Source organism: Hylobates moloch, unplaced genomic scaffold, assembly GCF_009828535.3.
Source record: "Hylobates moloch isolate HMO894 unplaced genomic scaffold, HMol_V3 SCAFFOLD_15, whole genome shotgun sequence".
NCBI classification, from domain to species: Eukaryota; Metazoa; Chordata; class Mammalia; order Primates; family Hylobatidae; genus Hylobates; species Hylobates moloch.
The window spans coordinates 50,295,881-50,314,119 of NW_026652290.1; the positions used below are offsets into that span (position 1 = coordinate 50,295,881).

The 18,239-nt window shown below is 49.2% G+C and overlaps 2 protein-coding genes and 1 pseudogene across 11 annotated transcripts in view; 1 reads left to right on the forward strand and 2 right to left on the reverse strand.

Moving 5' to 3' along the window:
- The window catches only part of TOM1L2 (target of myb1 like 2 membrane trafficking protein), a 129,198-nt gene extending 120,019 nt beyond the window's left edge, over positions 1–9,179 (reverse strand). For 4 of the 6 annotated variants that reach the window (XM_032177437.2, XM_032177434.2, XM_032177432.2 and 1 more), the window contains exon 1: positions 9,039–9,177. In XM_032177437.2, the coding sequence (XP_032033328.1) occupies positions 9,039–9,090 (52 nt within the window). In that variant the 5' untranslated portion in view covers positions 9,091–9,177. Of the gene's footprint in view, positions 1–9,038 lie in introns of all 6 variants that reach the window. The other 2 variants (XM_032177429.2, XM_032177436.2) reach the window with 2 other exon arrangements.
- A 331-nt stretch (positions 9,180–9,510) lies between these two features.
- The window catches only part of DRC3 (dynein regulatory complex subunit 3), a 44,415-nt gene continuing 35,686 nt past the window's right edge, over positions 9,511–18,239 (forward strand). For 3 of the 5 annotated variants that reach the window (XM_058428969.1, XM_058428972.1, XM_058428973.1), the window contains exons 1-3: positions 9,511–9,746; positions 10,608–10,718; positions 14,324–14,500. In XM_058428969.1, coding sequence (XP_058284952.1) covers positions 14,341–14,500 — 160 coding nt within the window. In that variant the 5' untranslated portion in view covers positions 9,511–9,746; positions 10,608–10,718; positions 14,324–14,340. Of the gene's footprint in view, positions 9,747–9,850; positions 9,872–10,270; positions 10,348–10,607; positions 10,719–14,323; positions 14,501–18,239 lie in introns of those variants that run through there. The other 2 variants (XM_058428971.1, XM_058428970.1) reach the window with 2 other exon arrangements.
- Positions 17,847–18,231, reverse strand: LOC116483137 (membrane protein BRI3-like; annotated as a pseudogene).

An 18,239-nucleotide genomic window follows, 5' to 3' on the forward strand; every position in this document is an offset into this window, starting at 1 on the left:
GAGAGCAATGGGAGTCCACATTCCTATTGGTGGAACTATGCTATCTTTCTGGAATTCCTATTTGAAATCAGTTTAGGCTCCTTCTTGTCCAGATGGAAACAGACCATGCTTGATGTCTAAAAGGCAACATGAACAAACAAAAACGCTGGAGCTAGAGCCCCTGGCTGGAGAGGACTGCTCCACCTACTTGAGCCAGGAAACCTTGGGCAAGTTTCTGAACCCCTTTAAGTCTCTATTTCTTCACCTGTAAGACGAAGATAACAGTGTTTCCAGAGAAAAAATTTTTTTAATGAGATAACTATGCACAGCACTCAGCAAGGTGCCGGCACATGGTGAGGGGCCAGGAAATGATGGCTAGTAATGTTAGCTTTGAAAGATGCTAAATACCAGTGACAAAAAGAGTGAATAACTATGGAGTGAATAACTATGCAGAATATACTCTACCATGTGCTGTGAAGGTCACAAGGAAACAGAAAGTAGAGGAGCCTCCAGCCTTATTCAGAAGGTATGGCAATAAACACATGATAAATAACACAAGATAAATAACAACAGTAACAGTGAAGGGAAGGAATCAAGAAGTCTAAATATATTAGTTGACTGCAGGACACTGTGCTAGGGATTTTAAGCACATTATCTCATTTAATCGTCACAAAAACCTGGAGGACAAGTAATATTTTCTATTTTATAGATAAGAGAAGAGCCAAATGAATGATATGGATAGCAAGCAGTGTGAGCTCAAAGAGATTCATCACCATAAACAGGGTGGTCTAGGAAGGCTGCCTGTAGGAAGAGGTGAGGGCTGATGGGCATCAGGCTCACTGACTGGATGGAGAAAAGCAGAGAATCTCCTAAATCAAGAAGATTGGAGGGAGTAGTAACATACGTAACCAAGTCTGAGACTGGTTTTAAAAGTCACCTCTTTTAACCACAACAAGCTGGGTCAGCAGAAAAAGCCTGAATGTTATTTATATCTTTTCAGACTACTAGGTTAGCGCAACATTTCTGGGTGATTTATCTGCTAGGTCAAGAGCAACAACCCTTAACTGATGCTCCTCTGGGCAATGTATTTACACTGTTTTCCTTTCCTAATATCCCAAGTAAATAAATAAATAAATGTAGATTATACAGAAATATGCTAAAAGTGGTTCTACAATGTTGCCTCTTCAAGGCATGAGATGAAGAGTGAAATACAAAAGTATTCCATTATGTGAAATAAGCATCTTAACAAATTTGTGAGGACGCACATTGTGGAGATTTTTTTCTCCTTTGCATTTTTTCTATATCTTTCATATTTTCTATCGGTTATACATCGTTTTGTAAAAAGCACAGTTAAAGGCTGGGCACAGTGGCTGAAACCTATAATCCCAGCACTTTGGGAGGCTGAAGCGGGAGGATCACTTGAGCCCAGTAGGTTGAGGCTTTAACTACGATCGTGCCACTGCATTCCAGCCTGGGCAACAAAGCAAGACCCTGTCTCAAAAAAAAAAAAAAAAAGCACAATTATATGAGAATTTTAAATATTCCAATAGCCCACTCCCAAGCAGTGGCATTCCTCTAGAAAAGCCCTGGGAATATGTCAGCTCCTGTCCTTGTATATGATAAACAGAGCAGGAGGAGGAGCAGGCTGACACCCCACGTGACTTTCAATGTCAGGGGTTTTAAGACCTGTCCAAGCAATTAAGGACAAATGTTCTAGACTAGACTTCTTCCCAGTGCTCCATCAACCTGCCTTGGCACCTTTCTGTTTCTGAGGGGGCTTCATAGGCAGTGTCCCTACCCTTGACCTCAGAGGAAGCAGCACTGACCACAGCTGACTTCCCCCCTCCTTCCCCCACCTTCCCTCCCCGATTCTGTACAGAAGCGGGCTTTCATGGTAGAGAGAATGATCTTCTGGTGACTGCTAAGGAGAAATCTCCCTACCTCTGTAATGATATTCATGCTTCCATGCTATTCCCCTCCCTAGAAGTATTTCATGTCTCTCCAGTAGCTCTAAAAAATAGTTCAAACTACTTAGCCAACATATGAAGCAAGCCCTCCACACAATCAGGCCTTATCCTCCCTTCCCAATCTCACCTCCTATCACTCCCCTTTGCTAGGCAAATAGAATAAATCCCATCACCCCCGCCTACCCCTTAACATCCAGCATTTGCTCAAGTTGTCTCTGCCAAGAAACCAAACATCCTTTTCCATTTCTACACAAACCAAATCCCCCCCATTCATCAAAGCCCTGCTCAGCAGACACCACCTCCTCAGAGTTTTCCTGAGTTCTTCCTTCCCTCCTACAGTGTTCCTCCTCACTTTACTCTTGCTGAGGGCAGCACAGTGTGACAGGATACCAGCTCTGGAGCCAGAATGCTGCATTCAGACTATAGCTCCCTCACTGCTAGCTGTGTGACCTTAGGTAGGTTCCATACTGTCTCATTGTCTTAATGTCCCTATCTGAAAATGGAGATAATCACAGTACCTTCCTCACAGCATTCTTGTGAGGATCGAATGACTGCAAGATGTATAAAGTGCCCACTTCAGTCTCTGGCACATAGGAATACAACATTAAACTTTTTTTAAAACCCCAAAAACGGGGCCAGGCATGGTGGCTCACACCTGTAATCCCAGCACTTTGGGTGGCCAAGGTGGGTGGATCATCTGAGGTCAGGAGTTTGAGACCAACCTGGTCAACATGGTGAAACCCTGTCTCTACTAAGAATACAAAAATTAGCCGGGCGTGATGGTGGGCACCTGTAATCCCAGCTACTTGGGAGGCTGAGGCAGGAGAATCCCTTAAACCCAGGAGGTGGAGGTTGCAGTGAGCCGAGATTGCGCCACTGCACTCCACCCTGGGCAACAGAGCAAGACTCCATCTGGAAAACAAGCAAACAAAAAAACAAACACAAAATCCAAAAGTCTTTAGCTATTATTATTACCACCTGAGGTCACCCCTCCCCTCCTACATTTCCTTACTGCATTTATCTATCCAATCTTGCAACTACTTTCTATCTTATCTAATTTAGATACCTACACACTGGGAAATTCTTAGCTTGCTATATACAGATAGTACAGGGCCACTGAATGAATAAATGAACGAATTCTAAATAGTCACTCTTTTAGCCTGTCCACAAGAAAACCTACATTTAGTGTTTGAAGAAAGATAAAGAAAAGATTAAAGAAACAGAACTTTAAATCAAGAACTACAGTTCTCGAAGTGAACCAGTAGCATCAGCATCACTACAGAACTTGATAGAAATGTAGAATGCTAGTTCCCTCCCCAAACCTACTGAAACAGAAACTCTGAGGGTAGGATGCACTTTTAACAAGCCCTCCAGGTGATTCCCTTGAGGCTGAATCATGAGCTCTGAGGGCAAAAAGTAACATAAATGGCAGCACAGAATGAGCACTGGATCAGGAGTAGATTCTAGGCTTCACTCTGGCATTGACCTTGCACAAGTCTCTTAACTTCTCAGGGCCTTGATTTCCTTATGTGATACAGGGATGATAACACCCAAATAGTTAAATATTGTGAGGGTTAAATGAGATTCTATGTACAGAGTTTGCATATAGTTGGTACTTAATAATTATAAGTTCCTTCCAGTTCTCTTCCTGTATATCTCACAAGGTTGTGAGCACTAAATAAAATGACTGAAGCAAAAGGGCTTTGCAAATTCCTGCCCTTGAACATCAGACTCCAAGTTCTTCAGCTTTGGGACTCAGACTGGCTTCCTTGCTTCTCAGCTTGCAGATGGCCTACTGTGGGACCTCATCTTGTGATTGTGTGAGTCAGTACTCCTTAATAAACTCCCCTTAATATAAACATCTATTCTATTAGTTGTGTCCCTCTAGAGAACCCTAATACACATAGCAATCTGAGGGACAACTAACCATTCTTGGTACAAATAGCCAGGTTAAACGTCTACCATTCACAGGATATTATGAAGTAGTTTATGTCCAACACCAGTCAGTCTACAAACAAACTCTGCAACAGAATATCTGCTTCTTGCCTGTTTATTAAAGCAGAACAATGAAGAGAATACATGCCCACCACCCCCAATACTCTGGTCAGAATTAACTAACTACTCACTGATCTTTGAATCTAAACTTTATTCTTGGAAAAGGATTTTCTGAAAACTTTTTCTAGCCAACACAAGGAAAACTGCAAACTGCTGCAGACACAATGGACCTGACTTGGGGAACTCCCCATGTATGACATCCAACTCCAAGCTGTCATCCAACTCCAAGCAGTTGTGGAAGGCTGAGATTAAGACAGTTAACATTTTGAAGCTTGTTGCAGCACAGAAAATTAAGAAATACAAGTAAGTACTCTTTCTTGCACCACACTTTTTAGCCTCGCACACCATGGCTAGACTTTCTGTCTCTTTTTTTTTTCTTTTTTGGAGAAGGAGTCTCGCTCTGTCGTCCAGGATGGAGTGCAGATGGCACGATCTCGGCTCACTGCAACCTCCGCCTCCCAGGTTCAAGGGATTCTTCCGCCTCAGCCTCCCGAGTAGCTGGGATTATACGCGTGTGCCACCATGCCCAGCTAATTTTTGTATTTTTAGTAGAGATGGGGTTTTGCCACGTTAACCAGGCTGGTCTTGAACTCCTAACCTCAGGTGATCCACCCGCCTCGGCCTCCCAAAGTGCTGGATTACAGGTGTAAGCCACCGCACCTGTCCAGCTTACTCTCTCTCTAAACCATGCTTTCTACTCAGGAACTGCCCTCCAGAATAAAGGGCAGGATGGATGCAAGAAATGCACAGTTAACTATGTCAGACTGTGGTCTTAGTTGCTAGCTTGAGATGAACATGCTAAGTGTTCTACTAAATTGTACCAGGTTAGAATGTTCACATGAGGCCCACGCATGAGACAGAGTAAGAATTATTCCACCAACCGCTCAGACCCAGGACAACTTTTGTGAGCATGTTACCTCCACTGAAGGCTCCCTGAGAGCAGCTTGTTAATATTTGTATCCCCAGAGCCTGGCACAGGCCTGGCCCCCCACAGGCACTCATAACTGCCTACTGAAGTGAACAGAAAAAATTATTCAGGTGTAAGCCCCATGCAGCTGTTGAGAAGTATTATTTTATAAGCAGGGAAAATTAGGTCCAAAGAGACTAAAAGTTGAAGTCAGTTAAAGAACGTAGTCTTTGGGCCGGGCGCAATGGCTCACTCCTATAATCCTAGCAATTTGGGAGGCCAAGGCAGGTGGATCACGAGGTCAGGAGTTCAAGACCAGCCTGGCCAAGGTAGTGAAACCTCGTCTCTACTAAAAATACAAAAATTAGCCCGGCACTGTGCCAGGCACCGGTAATCCCAGCTACTTGGGAGGCTGAGACAGGAGAATCGCTTGAACTTGGGGGGCAGAGGTTGCAGTGAGCCGAGATCGCACCACTGCATTCCAGCCTGGGTGATGCAGTGAGACTCCGTCTCAAAAAAAAAAAAAAAAAAAAAAAGAATGTAGTCTTTGATGCCACTCATCCAGAGCAGGGCTTCAATCCTGTGCCCAAACCCTACCTGCCACCACTCCCCACAACCACCTCTGCTCCATTCAGACTGGTGCTCACAGATGTGCCCGTGCCCCACTCCCTGCCTCATTCAGCTGTCCCTAGGCCCAATGATCTTGTTTTCTGCATGCAGAGTTCCTACCCATCCTTTATGAACAGCCCTCAGACTCAAAGAAGCCAGTCCCTGTCACCCCAGCCTCTTCTGAATTCTTTCTGACTCCTTCGGCACTTACAATCTACACCACTCATTGTTTCATGCATCTCTGTCTTCTCTCCTGAAACCGTAAATCCATTGAGGACAGGGATCAGAGAGGGACCAGCTCTCCTTTTTTTTTTTTTTTGGAGACAGAGTCTTACTCTGTCGCCCAGGCTGGAGTGCAGTGGCACAATCTTGGCACACTGCAACCTCTGCCTCCCAGGTTCAAGCGATTCTCCTGTCTCAGCCTCCTGAATAGCTGGGATTACAGGCGCCCACCACCACACCTGGCTCATTTTTGTATTACTAGTAGAGGCAGGGTTTCACCATATTGGCCCGGCTGGTCTTGAACTACTGACCTCAAGTGATCCACCACCTTGGCCTCCCAAAGTGCTGGGATTACAGGCATGAGCCACCACAACCAGCCTACAGCTGCTGTTTTTAGTCATTAGCTTTGTAGTTGTTATTTTATTTCTGTATTCCCCCTCCCTCCCACCAATCCCCCACCCCCGCACATTCTTTTAAAAGAATACTAACAACACTAAATATCACCAAAGTCACTTTGACACTTTGTCACAACAGTACAGAATATACATTAGAACCTAATTCTGTCCATTAATCATTTACCTGAACTGAACTGAAATGACCTATTGGCTACCTGGCAGTGGGGAGCCATCATCATCTTTAGTCAAGCATCTTATGAGCAATGGTGAATCCTGGGGCCTGGTAGGGTATTTTCCTTCACAGGTCACAGACGGGCCAGTTGTTTCACTTACCCTCTCCAGATAGAAAATCCAACCCTAACTTAAGTATTCTGTTATTAACAGTGGCAGTTTCAATTTACTGAGCTTCTACTATGTTCCAGATACGATGCTAAGTGTTTTCATACATTATCTCATTTAAACTACATTACTCTGTGAATATGAATCTTTCTGTCTCTCTCTCTCTCTCTCTCTCTCTCTCTCTCAGAAGACTGACAAAGTAAACCTCAAAAAGCAACACAATTTTCTGGGGTCACACAGCCAAGAAATGGGGGCCAGGTCAAAATTCAACTTAGGTCTTCCTGACAGAGGTATCAAGCTCTTTCCACTTGCTATATATCCCTATATCCCTTATATTTGGTTTTTTTTGTTGTTGTTGTTTGTTTGTTTTTTGAGACAGAGTCTCACTCTGTTGCCCAGGCTGCAGTGCAGTGGCACGATCTCAGCTCACTGCAACCTCCGCCTCCCGGGTTCAAGCGATTCTCCTGCCTCAGCCTCCCGAGTAGCTGGGACTGCAGGCGCATGCCACCACGCCTGGCTAATTTTTTTTTGTTTTGTTTTGTATTTTTAGTAGAGACGGGGTTTCACCGTGTTAGCCAGGATGGTCTCGATCTCCTGACCTTGTGATCCACCCGCCTTGACCTCCCAAAGTGCTGAGATTACAGGCGTGAGCCACCACACCCAACCACATTTGTATTTTAAATCCCCTTTAACTTCTACCCCTCATTTACTACCTTGTCATTTCAAAGGTGTAGAGCTTCCTATTATAAAGGGGACAGAAAGGAAAACAATTCCCCCAAGTTTTTTCTGGCTCCCTCCATTAACTGGCTGGAAATTAGTTTTTGGAGTGTGGCTGCCACGCAAGAGCACCTGAAGAGAGTGGGAAAGGACACGGGAAGAAGTAAGGAAGTGAGAATCCAGAGACTCTCCAGTGGGCAGCAAGGGACAAGATGTCAAAAAGGTGGGAAAACTCTCTTTTGGGGTCCATCATGCATTACAAAAGATATTATGCCAGAAAGTAAAGAAAGGCTCCTAAATGCTAATTAGCCAACAAGAGAGACCTCAATAAGTTTATAGGCTCCACTAAAGGCTGGAAAGTAAGCTAGAATTTCATAAGCAAAGCAGAAAACAAACAAATCACTACTGCTGAAATCAGGCCCATAAGAACACCAAAGATCCTGGCTCATAAAAGACGTTTTACCAGTCCTTCAACCAACCAGGAGGAACCCAGTTTTCAAACAAACTAATCAGCATTCTTGACTGATCAAGTGGCATAAGCCACTGCCTTGGGTAAAAAGGCAAGTTGCTTTCTTAGTAAGGAAGTCCCATATGGTGGCCATTTCAGTATTCCTTTACCTACACTTTGGGCTTTCCTTATCCATGATTCTGGCCATCTCTGGTGTCCCCAGGTGTCCACAACCCCCCCTATAGGATTAACAGATAATGCTGAGTACTATCCTCTCTACATTGTCAACAAAAGATTTCAGCTTTAGTAAATTTAATATGAAGTGGGGGAGGAAAGCAACAGTCAATGTGCAGAGTACTACAAAGAATATCAAAACTTGAGAACTTTAAGGGATCTATCACATCTCATCTCCAAACACTTTGACAGACAGGGGAACTTCAAACCAGAAAGGGCACAAGGTCATATGGAGTCACTGACAAAACCACTGCTAGAGTCCAGGCTTCCATGATTCCCAGTCCAGGGCTCTTATCATTAAATAACACAGCCTCCCTTCTTTCCTGGGAGGCAGTGCAGGCATGCCACCCCCCTGCCAAGATAATTACCCTCCAAGAGCCCCTCCTCCTATCCCAGTCCCTCCTACAGCCCAGCTGAGTTGCAGCTCAAATTAGCAAGTCCCGGAGCAGGGGGCATTTCTGGGAGGGTGCCCAGTCTGAGGGTTGCTGGTACCGAAGAGGAGGGACAAAGATGGAGAAGAAGGTGACATCCCACAAAGGGTTTGGGAGAACTGGGTCCTTGGGGCAGTGGCAGTGAGCCTGCTGGGCTGGATAAAGACACATGCAGTGGCATCTCCCAAAGCGCATTGGGGAAGCAGACCAGCAATTGGCACCACCTCTAGCAGCAAAAGGAAGGGCTGAGCCTTGATGGGCAGGGAAGCCTGGGGCATCTCCGAGTCCAAGTTGGGCCTCAGGGGTGCCTCCTGGCAGAGTGGCACTGGCGCCCGTGAGGTGGCACCAGTGCCCGGGAGGAGGCCCGAGGACACAGATGCCCTGCCTGCCCATGGGATAGCACCGGCACCCGGCGAAGGCCCAGCTCGCCCGTGAGGTGGCACTGGCGCCCGGCGAACGCCCGACGACCAGGATGCCCAGCCCGCCCGTGAGGTGGCACCGGCGCCCAGTGAAGGCCCGACGACCAGGATGCCCAGCCCGCCCGTGAGGTGGCACAGGCGCCCGGCGAAGGCCCGACGACCAGGATGCCCAGCCCGCTCGTGGGGTGGCATCCGCGCCTGGCGGAGGCCCAGCCCGCTCGTGAAGTGGCACCGGCGCCCGGCGGAGGCCCGCGGTCCTCACCAGCCGGATCAGCGGCCGCCGTCGCCCAGCCTCCTGCCCCACACGCGGCCTTACCGAGGCACTGCCCCACCGGTGTGCTGAACGGGTTCCCCAGGAGGAACTCCATCTTGGGTGGACAACACGCAGCGGCCCGGGCCCCCTGTCTGCCACCTAGGTCTCCGCTGTAACCCGTCGGACTCCCGTCCTGACTGACACTTGCCCCCTCCCCACCCTCTGGAGCGCCAGGCCCTTGGCCCCGCCCCCTTGCCGCGTCTCTACTGGGGGACACCTACAAAGCCCGCCTCCGATTGGCAGTTACACCTCCGTCAGTAAAGCCCCCACCCACCCCGCAGCGTCCGATTGGGCGGAGGAGCAAGCTAGGTCACCGGAGTCCCTGTCAGCCGTGGCGGCACCTCCCCTGGCCCGCCCCCAAAGAGGAAGCTGCGCATTTTGATTCCTCTGTATATTGGTCAATCTAAAGGATTCTTAGTATTATTGGACAAAAGACGAGTCAATCACGCAAATAGGACGGAACAGAGGTGAATCTAGGAATATCCCCGCCCATAGAAAGTACTGATTGGAGAAACATTTATTTTCTCTACGGCTGGTTGGTGTAAGGAGTGTTTCACCGCCCGGAGATGTGGTCACGTGACTTGTCAACTTTCACCCAGGATGTCTCCCTCCTGACTTCCCCTTAGCAACCAAATCGCGGCGCTTGGTTCCCCAGCAACCGGGAGACGCGTCTGCTGCGTGGAACCAGCCGAGTTCCCAGCGCTTGAGAAGGTGAGACCTGGGAGCTGAGGCTCCCGGAGGACTAGCAGGGACAGATAGTGCCCGACTTAACTCTTTCCTGTAACCTTTTTCTCGGAGAACGCCGGCCCGGCCCTTCTCATTTATAAAATGAGCACGTAGGTCCTCTCCCAGCCACTTTACAGTCGTGCTGAGACAGCCAAGACACTTTAGTCCTGGGCTTGTCAAGCTTTTGAATTAAAAAAAAAAAATAGTAAGGGAGAATTTCCCGAGGGAGAAGGGCCAGAATGGATTTTTAAGGGGTTCCGTCTTCCAGCCTCCTTTCATAGAAGGAGAGGTACCCGGTCCACTGATAACTTTTCTCGGAATTTAGCCATCATATCTGACCTCATAACTATCAAATGATTTCATCTTGGTACTGTATATACTGCTTTGGATGTGAATACGGCTACTCAGGTTCCATATCCGTCTCTGTCAGTAACTCATTGTACGACTTTGGACAAGTTCCTTTCCCTCCCTGGAGCCTCAGGTTCCCTAGCTGGGAAATAAGGGCATTAGGACTCACTTTTTATGGCCTCCGGAGCTTACATGTACTTAAATAATGCATGTGCACTGAGCACACAGTAAGCATTCAGTAAGTGATTGATTTTATTCTTTTTTAAAAAAAATTTTGTTCATTATTTATTTATTTTTAAAAATGGAGACAGGGTCTTGCTATGTTGCCTGGGCTGGTCTTGAACTCCTGAACTCAAGCAATCCTCCCACCTCGGCCTCCCAAAGAGCTGGGATTACAGGTGTAAGCCATCTCGCCCAACCAATTTTCTTCTTATTAATTCATGGCCAATAGGGACTATAGTTTTCAGATCCTGTTGACCCCAGGTTATCGTTTCCCAGGAAAATTCTGGATCTGTTATCTGTGAGGAGGCCACTCCGTTGACAGTTGTGTAAAACTCTGCTGCTTTCCCCAGCTCCAACCTCTCTGGTCTTCAATAACACTATCATCAGGCAAGTCAAAGGGGACCCAGGTTGGGTGGTAAACTATAAGATCCCCATAGAGGAGGATTGTTTGGGCCTTGGCCCTAAACCCAGGACAACTGTGAGAAACATTGTGAGCTGTGGCAATGATAGTCCCCAGTACCCTGGGTACAGTTGAGTCATGATTAGGGAAATGGACTCTGCCATGTGCTAAGCATATGAAGTTGGGCATGTTAATTAACCTTTTTAACTAGTTTCTGTTTTCTTATCTGGATATTGGTGAGTGTTAGCCCTACATGTAAATTAAGTTTCTAGAAATTTCTCCCATCCACATCTTGCTAACACCCTGGTCACCTCTCACCTCAGTACTTCTGCAATTCTCAGTACTGCTGCTAGAGTGAGCTTCTTAAAAACTAAGATCTGATCACATTGCTGCCCTTATTTTTTTTTTTATTTTTTGAGATGGAGTTTCACTCTTGTTGCCCAGGCTGGAGTGCAATGGCACGATCTCGGCTCACTGCAACCTCCGCCTCCCGGTTTCAAGCGATTCTCCTGCCTCAGCTTCCTGGGTAGCTGGGACTACAGGCGCTCACCACCATGCCCAGCTAATGTTGCTGCCCTTATTAAGCCCTAGGTGCTTTCCAGGAATTCTAGGATAATAACAAAACTCCCACAGACCTCTCCAAACTTGCATCACTTCAGCTAAAATGCAACAAGTCTGTTCTCTCCCACCTAAAGGGCCTTGCCACAAAGTTATCTCCTCCTTCTTTCCTACTTGTCCTTCAAATCAGCCCTGTCTTCCTCGGCCAGGCCAGGTGCCCCAATGTACAATTTCATAGTTCCCTACACCTACAAATTGTCATGGTTTGTAGTTAAATATTTGTATTATTGTTTGATTCATGCCTGAAGCTGGAGTAAAGTCCATCTGTTTTATTCACAGCATATAGCAGTTACTCACTACCCATGTGTGGACTCAATACGTGATCTCACACAAATGCAGGAGGGAGAAATTATCCACCTTTTACAGATGGGAAAGCCAAGGCTTAGATAGGTGAAATGAGTTGCCAAAAGATGCACAGTCAGGATCCAAATCCTGCCCTGATGTGCTTAACAAATAGCATGTGTAATAACAATCCCCCATTTCCTAGCATAGCAATTGCTGGGCTTGACTGAAAGCAAACTTGATCTGTCACAGGTACCAGGCCCTGATGAAGTAGGAGGGATAAGTCAGTTAAAGTTTTGAAATCAAAATTAAGAGTCATTTCCCAAAGTATAGCACCTTTTTTTTTTTTTGATGGAGTCTCGCTCCGTCACCAGGCTAGAGTGCAGTGGTGCGTGCTCTCGGCTCACTGCAAACTCCGACTCCCCGGTTCAAGCAATTCTCCTGCCTCAGCCTGTCAAGTAGCTGGGATTACAGACATGTGCCACCACGCACAGCTAATTTTTGTATTTTTAATAGAGTCAGGGTTTCACCATGTTGGCCAGGATGGTCTTGATCTCCTGACCTTATGATCCGCCCACCTCGGCCTCCCTAAGTGCTGGGATTACAGGTGTAAGCCACCGCGCCTGACCCCCCACCCCCCCCAAAAAAAGGCCAAACACTTTGCAGAAAACATCAGCCAAATATAACACATTGAAATTCCCCCAAAGACAAGTTGATGACAAGTTATGGGAAACCTTAGGGGAAACCATTGCATAAGAGTGGGGAGCTAGAGAGAGGCTGAGGGCTGGAACTGTCTTTGGGGGTAGAATCGGTCACCCCAACGAGGTGGAGCCAGTGTGAACAGATTGGAGATAGTGGGAGGAAAAGGACAAAGGTCTTGGGAGGACAGAAGGCACAGGTGGAGAAGGGGTAGGGGTTGAAGGGTGTGGAGGCTATGCCTCCCCTGGAAGCAAGAGAGAAGTGTGCACAAGAGCTCATTGGGACATTTGATGAGGGACGGTTCAGGGCAGAGGATGCATATTTGCAGAAGCTGCATCCAAGTGGATGGTCAGGGAGGCAAGAGGAGGGCAGTCTTAGAGGGAAGTCTCTAAGACCAGGTAACAGGATTGTATGGCCCAACCTGGCTTTTCAGCGGACACCATTAGCCCTGCACCAGAAGTTTCTCCAGCAGTGCCCAGTGGAATGAAAAACAGAGCACAGGGGCTGCCTAGCATTAGGGACCAGCAGGGCAGAAGGACAGGAGGTTCAGGGAGGCCCAGATGCTGGGAAGGCATGTAGACAAAGATAGGAAGTAGGGCCAGCAGGGAGGCAAGAATCAGGGGCGGAAAGCGGGGGAAAATATCCCTCCTGGATGTCCTCACCAAGAGGGTTGATAAGGATGAGAATGTGGTCCAGCCACGAACAGCAGCCTGGAGTCAGCCTCACAGTGTGACTGATCAAATCTACAGATCCCCCCAGTGCTGTGGTGTCTCAGTCAAATCCCTCTGGACCATTAGCAACAGAATCTACTGGAGGCTGGGCATGGTGGCTCATGCCTGTAATCCCAGCACTTTGGGAAGCAGAGGCAGGTGGGTCACCTGAGGTCAGGAGTTTGAGACCAGCCTGGCCAACATGGTGAAACCCAATTTCTACTAAAAATACAAAAAATTAGCCAGGCGTAGTGGTGGACACCTGAAATCCTAGCTACTCGGGAGGCTGAGGCAGGAGAATCGCTTGAATCCGGGCATTGCAGTGAGCTGAGACCGTGCCATTGCACCCCAGCCTGGGCGACAGAGCGAGACTCTGTCTCAAAAAAATTAATTAATTAATTTGAAAAATAACCTACTGGAGCTAGCTTAAGTAAAAGAGGATTTCATGTGAGAAACAGGAAACTCTCATGAGGCCTGGACCTAGGGACATTAGGGACTGGAAAGCCAGCAAGAAGGAGGCAGCCTTCTTGTCAGTCTGTCTGTCCTTTGTCTTTTGTCTTCTGATTCCCAGGTTCCCATCTCTGCTTTTCTCTGTGCATCTGCCTCCTCCCCCTCTTGCTCTCTGCTTAACCATGTGCCCAGCCAGCCCACACTCCCTATTCCTCCCCAGCTCAAGCAGCCAGCTCCGATGGGCACTCTCATTCCATAGCCTCAAGTTCACATCTCCCACGGGAAGGACGTGAATGGGCAGCTTGGGTCAGGGGCTCCCTCTGCACCAGGAGAAGCTTGTGGTGTGGTGGGGGGCACACACACATGACTGCCTGGAGGGGATGAGGTGCTCAAGGAAGAGGAGCTGCAGGCTGACAGGCCTGGCTGGGGCTGCCCAGGGAGCATAGTCAGTGGTTGGTACCCACAAGCCCAAATGAGGATGGGCACACAAAGTCAGAGGCCTGACACAGGGCCACAGTCATAAGATGAGCCAAGATCACAGGCTAAGGAGACCAGTGTGGACACCAGCCCAGTGGGTCCAGCGAGGGTCCCAGCTGTGGCTGTAGGGTCAAGGGATGAAACCCTGTGGACAGGCCCACGTAGTTGCCAAGAAGGCCTGGAGCAGCCTTGATGTAAGTATACAAACCCCGAGATGCAGCAGACCCAGGGCCGGGCGTGGGGTGTTCCTCAGAGTGCCAGTGGCCACAAGACACTATAGGGGGAAACCTCAGCGAGACCCTGCCCTCAAACAGAGAAAGAAGCGGGCCGTGAAGGAGGAATGCGGTGTTTTTTAGGGAAAACGTGGGGGAAGATGAACCGGCTGTGCCACTCGATGGAGCCGAGGGTGATGGACGATGACATGCTCAAGCTGGCTGTCAGGGACCAGGGCCCCCAGGAGGAGGCCGGGCAGCTGGCCAAGCAGGAAGGCACCCTCTTCAAGGATGTCCTGTCCCTGCAGTTGGACTTTCGGAGTATGTATCGAAGGTTCAGGGGTGGTGGCCAGGGTGGGGCCCTCCCTGGATTTCTCTGCTCCATCTTCAAGCCCCAGGATTCCATGTGAAGTCCACGGTCGAGGTTCCCACATCAGCATTAGGGCCTACCTGGGTTACAAGGCATAGGAGCAGCACAGATGTTTGTAAAGTGTCATATTTAGTGTCTTCATCATTTGAATATCCACAACACTCCTGATTCTGAATAAGAATAGAAAACAAGATAAAATTGTCCCATGCCAAATCTAAGTGAGCCCCCAAGACTATGCTGTTTCCATCACACAACTCCGCATGGGTGTCCTTGGAGTGGGGGTCCCTGGCAGGCAGAGCCTAGGAAGTCCCACGTAGCCAGGAGCCGAGGGTAGGAAGTGTGGGAGAATGAGGGAGAGCGGGCACTGGGAGGGCAGCTTCAGGGAAGGGGTGACCAAAGACAGGCTGGTAGCAGGAGGAGCACAGGCCCTTGAGGCAGGGAGGCACATCAGGAGTGGGAAGATGTGGCTCAGGACCAGGCGGACCCTTACTGCTTCAATGTCCCGTCTGTGAAATGGGATGGCTGTCATCCCTGTCTCAAGCATTGGGTGGGGGGACAAGGTGAGACAGCACATGCACAGTGCCTGGCTCACACAGTGAGCCAGGCACAGTAAGTCAAGGCAGAGGCGGTCCAAGGGCAGTGAGAGAGGTGGGCAGGGATCCTGAGACCCCTTTTGTATCGTGTGCAGGCAAGGGCACAGCAGAGTGACCTGGTCTGATTCACATTCCTGCTCTGTCTTGGGGCCCCTAGGCTGGCCGGCATCCAGTCAACAACAAGGAGGTATTGAGACCCTGCCTCAGTCCAGCCCTGCTGCCAGAGCCAGGGACACGACAGTGGGCAAGTCAGGCATGGCCCAGGCACAGCCCCACGAAGCCCACAGGCTCCCAGGGCTGACCACCCAAGCAGGGAGGGCCCTGAGCCACAGCCCCGAGAGGGGTAAAGGGGCACAGAACAGGTGCGGCAGGAGGGGGCTTTTGCAGCTGACCGCTTTCCCTCTGTTTCCCCTCCCCAACCTGAGGTTCATGCAGCCAGTATTGAACACCTGCCTGTTACATGCCAGGTACTGTTCTAGGCACTAGGGATTCAACTATGAGCAAAAAAAGACAAAAGCCTTGTCCTCGTGGAGCTGACATTCAACTTGGCGGGGGACAAAGAAATAAAATGAATAAGGAAAATAATACTATTTGCTAAAGGTAATATGTGCTGTGGAGGAAAAAAGGAAGGAGAGGAGAAAAGGCAAGTTGGGGGTGGAGTACAGTGTTTTATAGGGTGGCCAGGGGCTTCACCAAGAAGGTAACAATTAAGCAACGACTTGAGGTAGGCGAGGGAGAGAGCTGCTGTGCAGATCCACCGGGGAAAGTGCAGCAGCCAGTGCAAAGGGCCTGGGGCAGGCTGGACCCCGCCTTATCATCTCTGCTGAGGAAGCCAGTGTGGAGACAGGTCAGGGAGGTCATGGGGTCAGCTGGTGTCAGCTTGGAGCCAGTGGAAGGTGTTTGGCTCTTACAGTGAGTGAAGTGGGGATCCTGGGGGGGTCCTGAGCAGAAGTGGGACAGGATGGGACTTAGGATATCACAGGACCCTGCTGGCTGCGTGAGGATAGACCGTGGAGGCCAGGGGCTGAGGCAAGGATCTAGTAAGACGGCCACTGCTGTACTCCAGTGAGTGATGACCACAGGCCCAGCCAAGGTGGTGGCCACAGAGGCAGATTTAGTGTCTTTGTTGAAGATTAAATCGGCTTTTTTGGCAGTCCTGTCATGCTGGTAACTCATTTAGAGCTAACTGCCAAGTACATCCTGATTTGTTGTGTTGTTTTGGCTTTTCCTCCTGAACTGCTGACACCTAGGAAAAAGCCAGCATGCTGGCGTGTGTGGCAGAGCACCAGATGTGCAGGAGCCACAGGGGGAGTGCTACTGCTTGGGGGCTGTCAGATCAGGGCCAGAAAAGGCACCTGGAAAATCCAACCCAGGGATGGGAGGTGGCGGGGAGACTGGGGCAGAACTGGCCCCACCCTGGAAGCACAGGTGGGAATTGTGGCCAGTATCATTCTGGGAAATCTGGCCACAAACAGGGAGCTGAAGAACAGGCACCAGTCCCACCCAGCCCTGGGAACCCAGGATAGGCGCAAGGCAGCAATCCAGCTCTAAGGGAAGGGCAGTCCCACCCAGCCCTGGGGGAACCCAGGATAGGTGCAAGGCAGCAATCCAGCTCTAGGGGAAGGGCGGTGGGCCCCTCTGGACCTGGGTCAGAGAACCCTGTCCTCCCCAGACCTTTGTGCAGGGAGGGGAGTTAGGAGGGGTTCCCCACTTTCCCACTGGGACTTTCACAACCTCACAGGCAGGCTCTGCCCCTCTGAATGAATATTGAAACTGCAGCTGGACTGTAGGGTGTTTTTTTTTGTTTTTTGTTTTATTGTTGTTTTTTTTTCTGTAGAGACGGAGTCTCGCTCTGCCACCCAGGCTGGAGTGCTAGAGTGCAGTAGTGCGATCTCGGCTCACTGCAACCTCCGCCTCCTGAGTTCAAGCAATTCTCCTGCCTTAGCCTCCCAAGTAGCTGGAACTACAGGCACATGTGGCCACGCCCGGCTAATTTCTTTTTTATTTTAGTAGAGATGGGGTTTTACCATGTTGCCCAGGCTGGTTTCGAACTCCTGAGCTCAGGCAATCTGCCTGCCTCAGCCTCCCAAAGTGCTAGGATTACAGGTATGAGCCACTGCGCCCAGCTTTTTTTTTTTTTTGAGATGGAGTCTCACTCTGTCGCCAGGCTACAGTGCAGTGGTGCGATCTAGGCTCACTGCAACCTTCACCTCCCGGGTTCAAGTGATTCTCCTGCCTCAGCCTCCAGAGTAGCTGGGACTACAGGCACACACCACCACACCCAGCGAATTTTTGTATTTTTAGTAGAGACGGGCCAAGATGGTCTCGATCTCTTGACCTCGTGATCCACCCACCTCGGCCTCCCAAAGTGCTGGGATTACAGGTGTGAGCCACCGCGCCTGGCCACTAATTTGTATTTGTATTTTTTATTTTTTTTTAATGGCATGCATCTCATTTATTGAAAACATTATATTTTACCTTTCTCAAATTGAAGACTGCAAAAAATAAAAGCAGTGCTTTACTGAGTTCTCATTAACCTCAGGAGCAGCAGCGCTGCCTCTCCACGCTCCAGGAAACCCTGGCTCCTGCGTGCCACATCTATTGCACCTCACTTTACAAAACAGTCCTGAAGCTTAATCAAATAAAACTATTGTACATTAGAAAAAGAGAGCTGGGTGTAGAAAAGCCAGTTGTGGTGTTCCCTTTAAGCAAAGGCTGCTCCGCAGTTGGGGCATCTTTGCTTCCTCAAGGCAAAATAGCAGATGAACCCAAAGGGGAACAGGATGATGGCCAGGAAGATTCCCAGGAAGGTGAAGCAGTCCTCCAGCACCCTATCCCTGCAGACAGGACAGCCTCTCATGATGACGATGGCATTGACAGGGTACCAAATGATAGTCCAGCTGTGGTCATTGTAGACCCTGGGGTGGTGGTTGGGTATCCCTGTGATGAGGTAAGGGAAAGGCAGGCAGCGGCAAGGGGTGGGCAGCAGGGATGACGCCGTAGCCATGCGAGCTGCATGCGTAGTCGCCCTGGCCGGCCCCTAGGTTGTAGGTGGGCAGCCACTCCCACAGCAGGGGCTTGTGGTCCATGGCAGCCC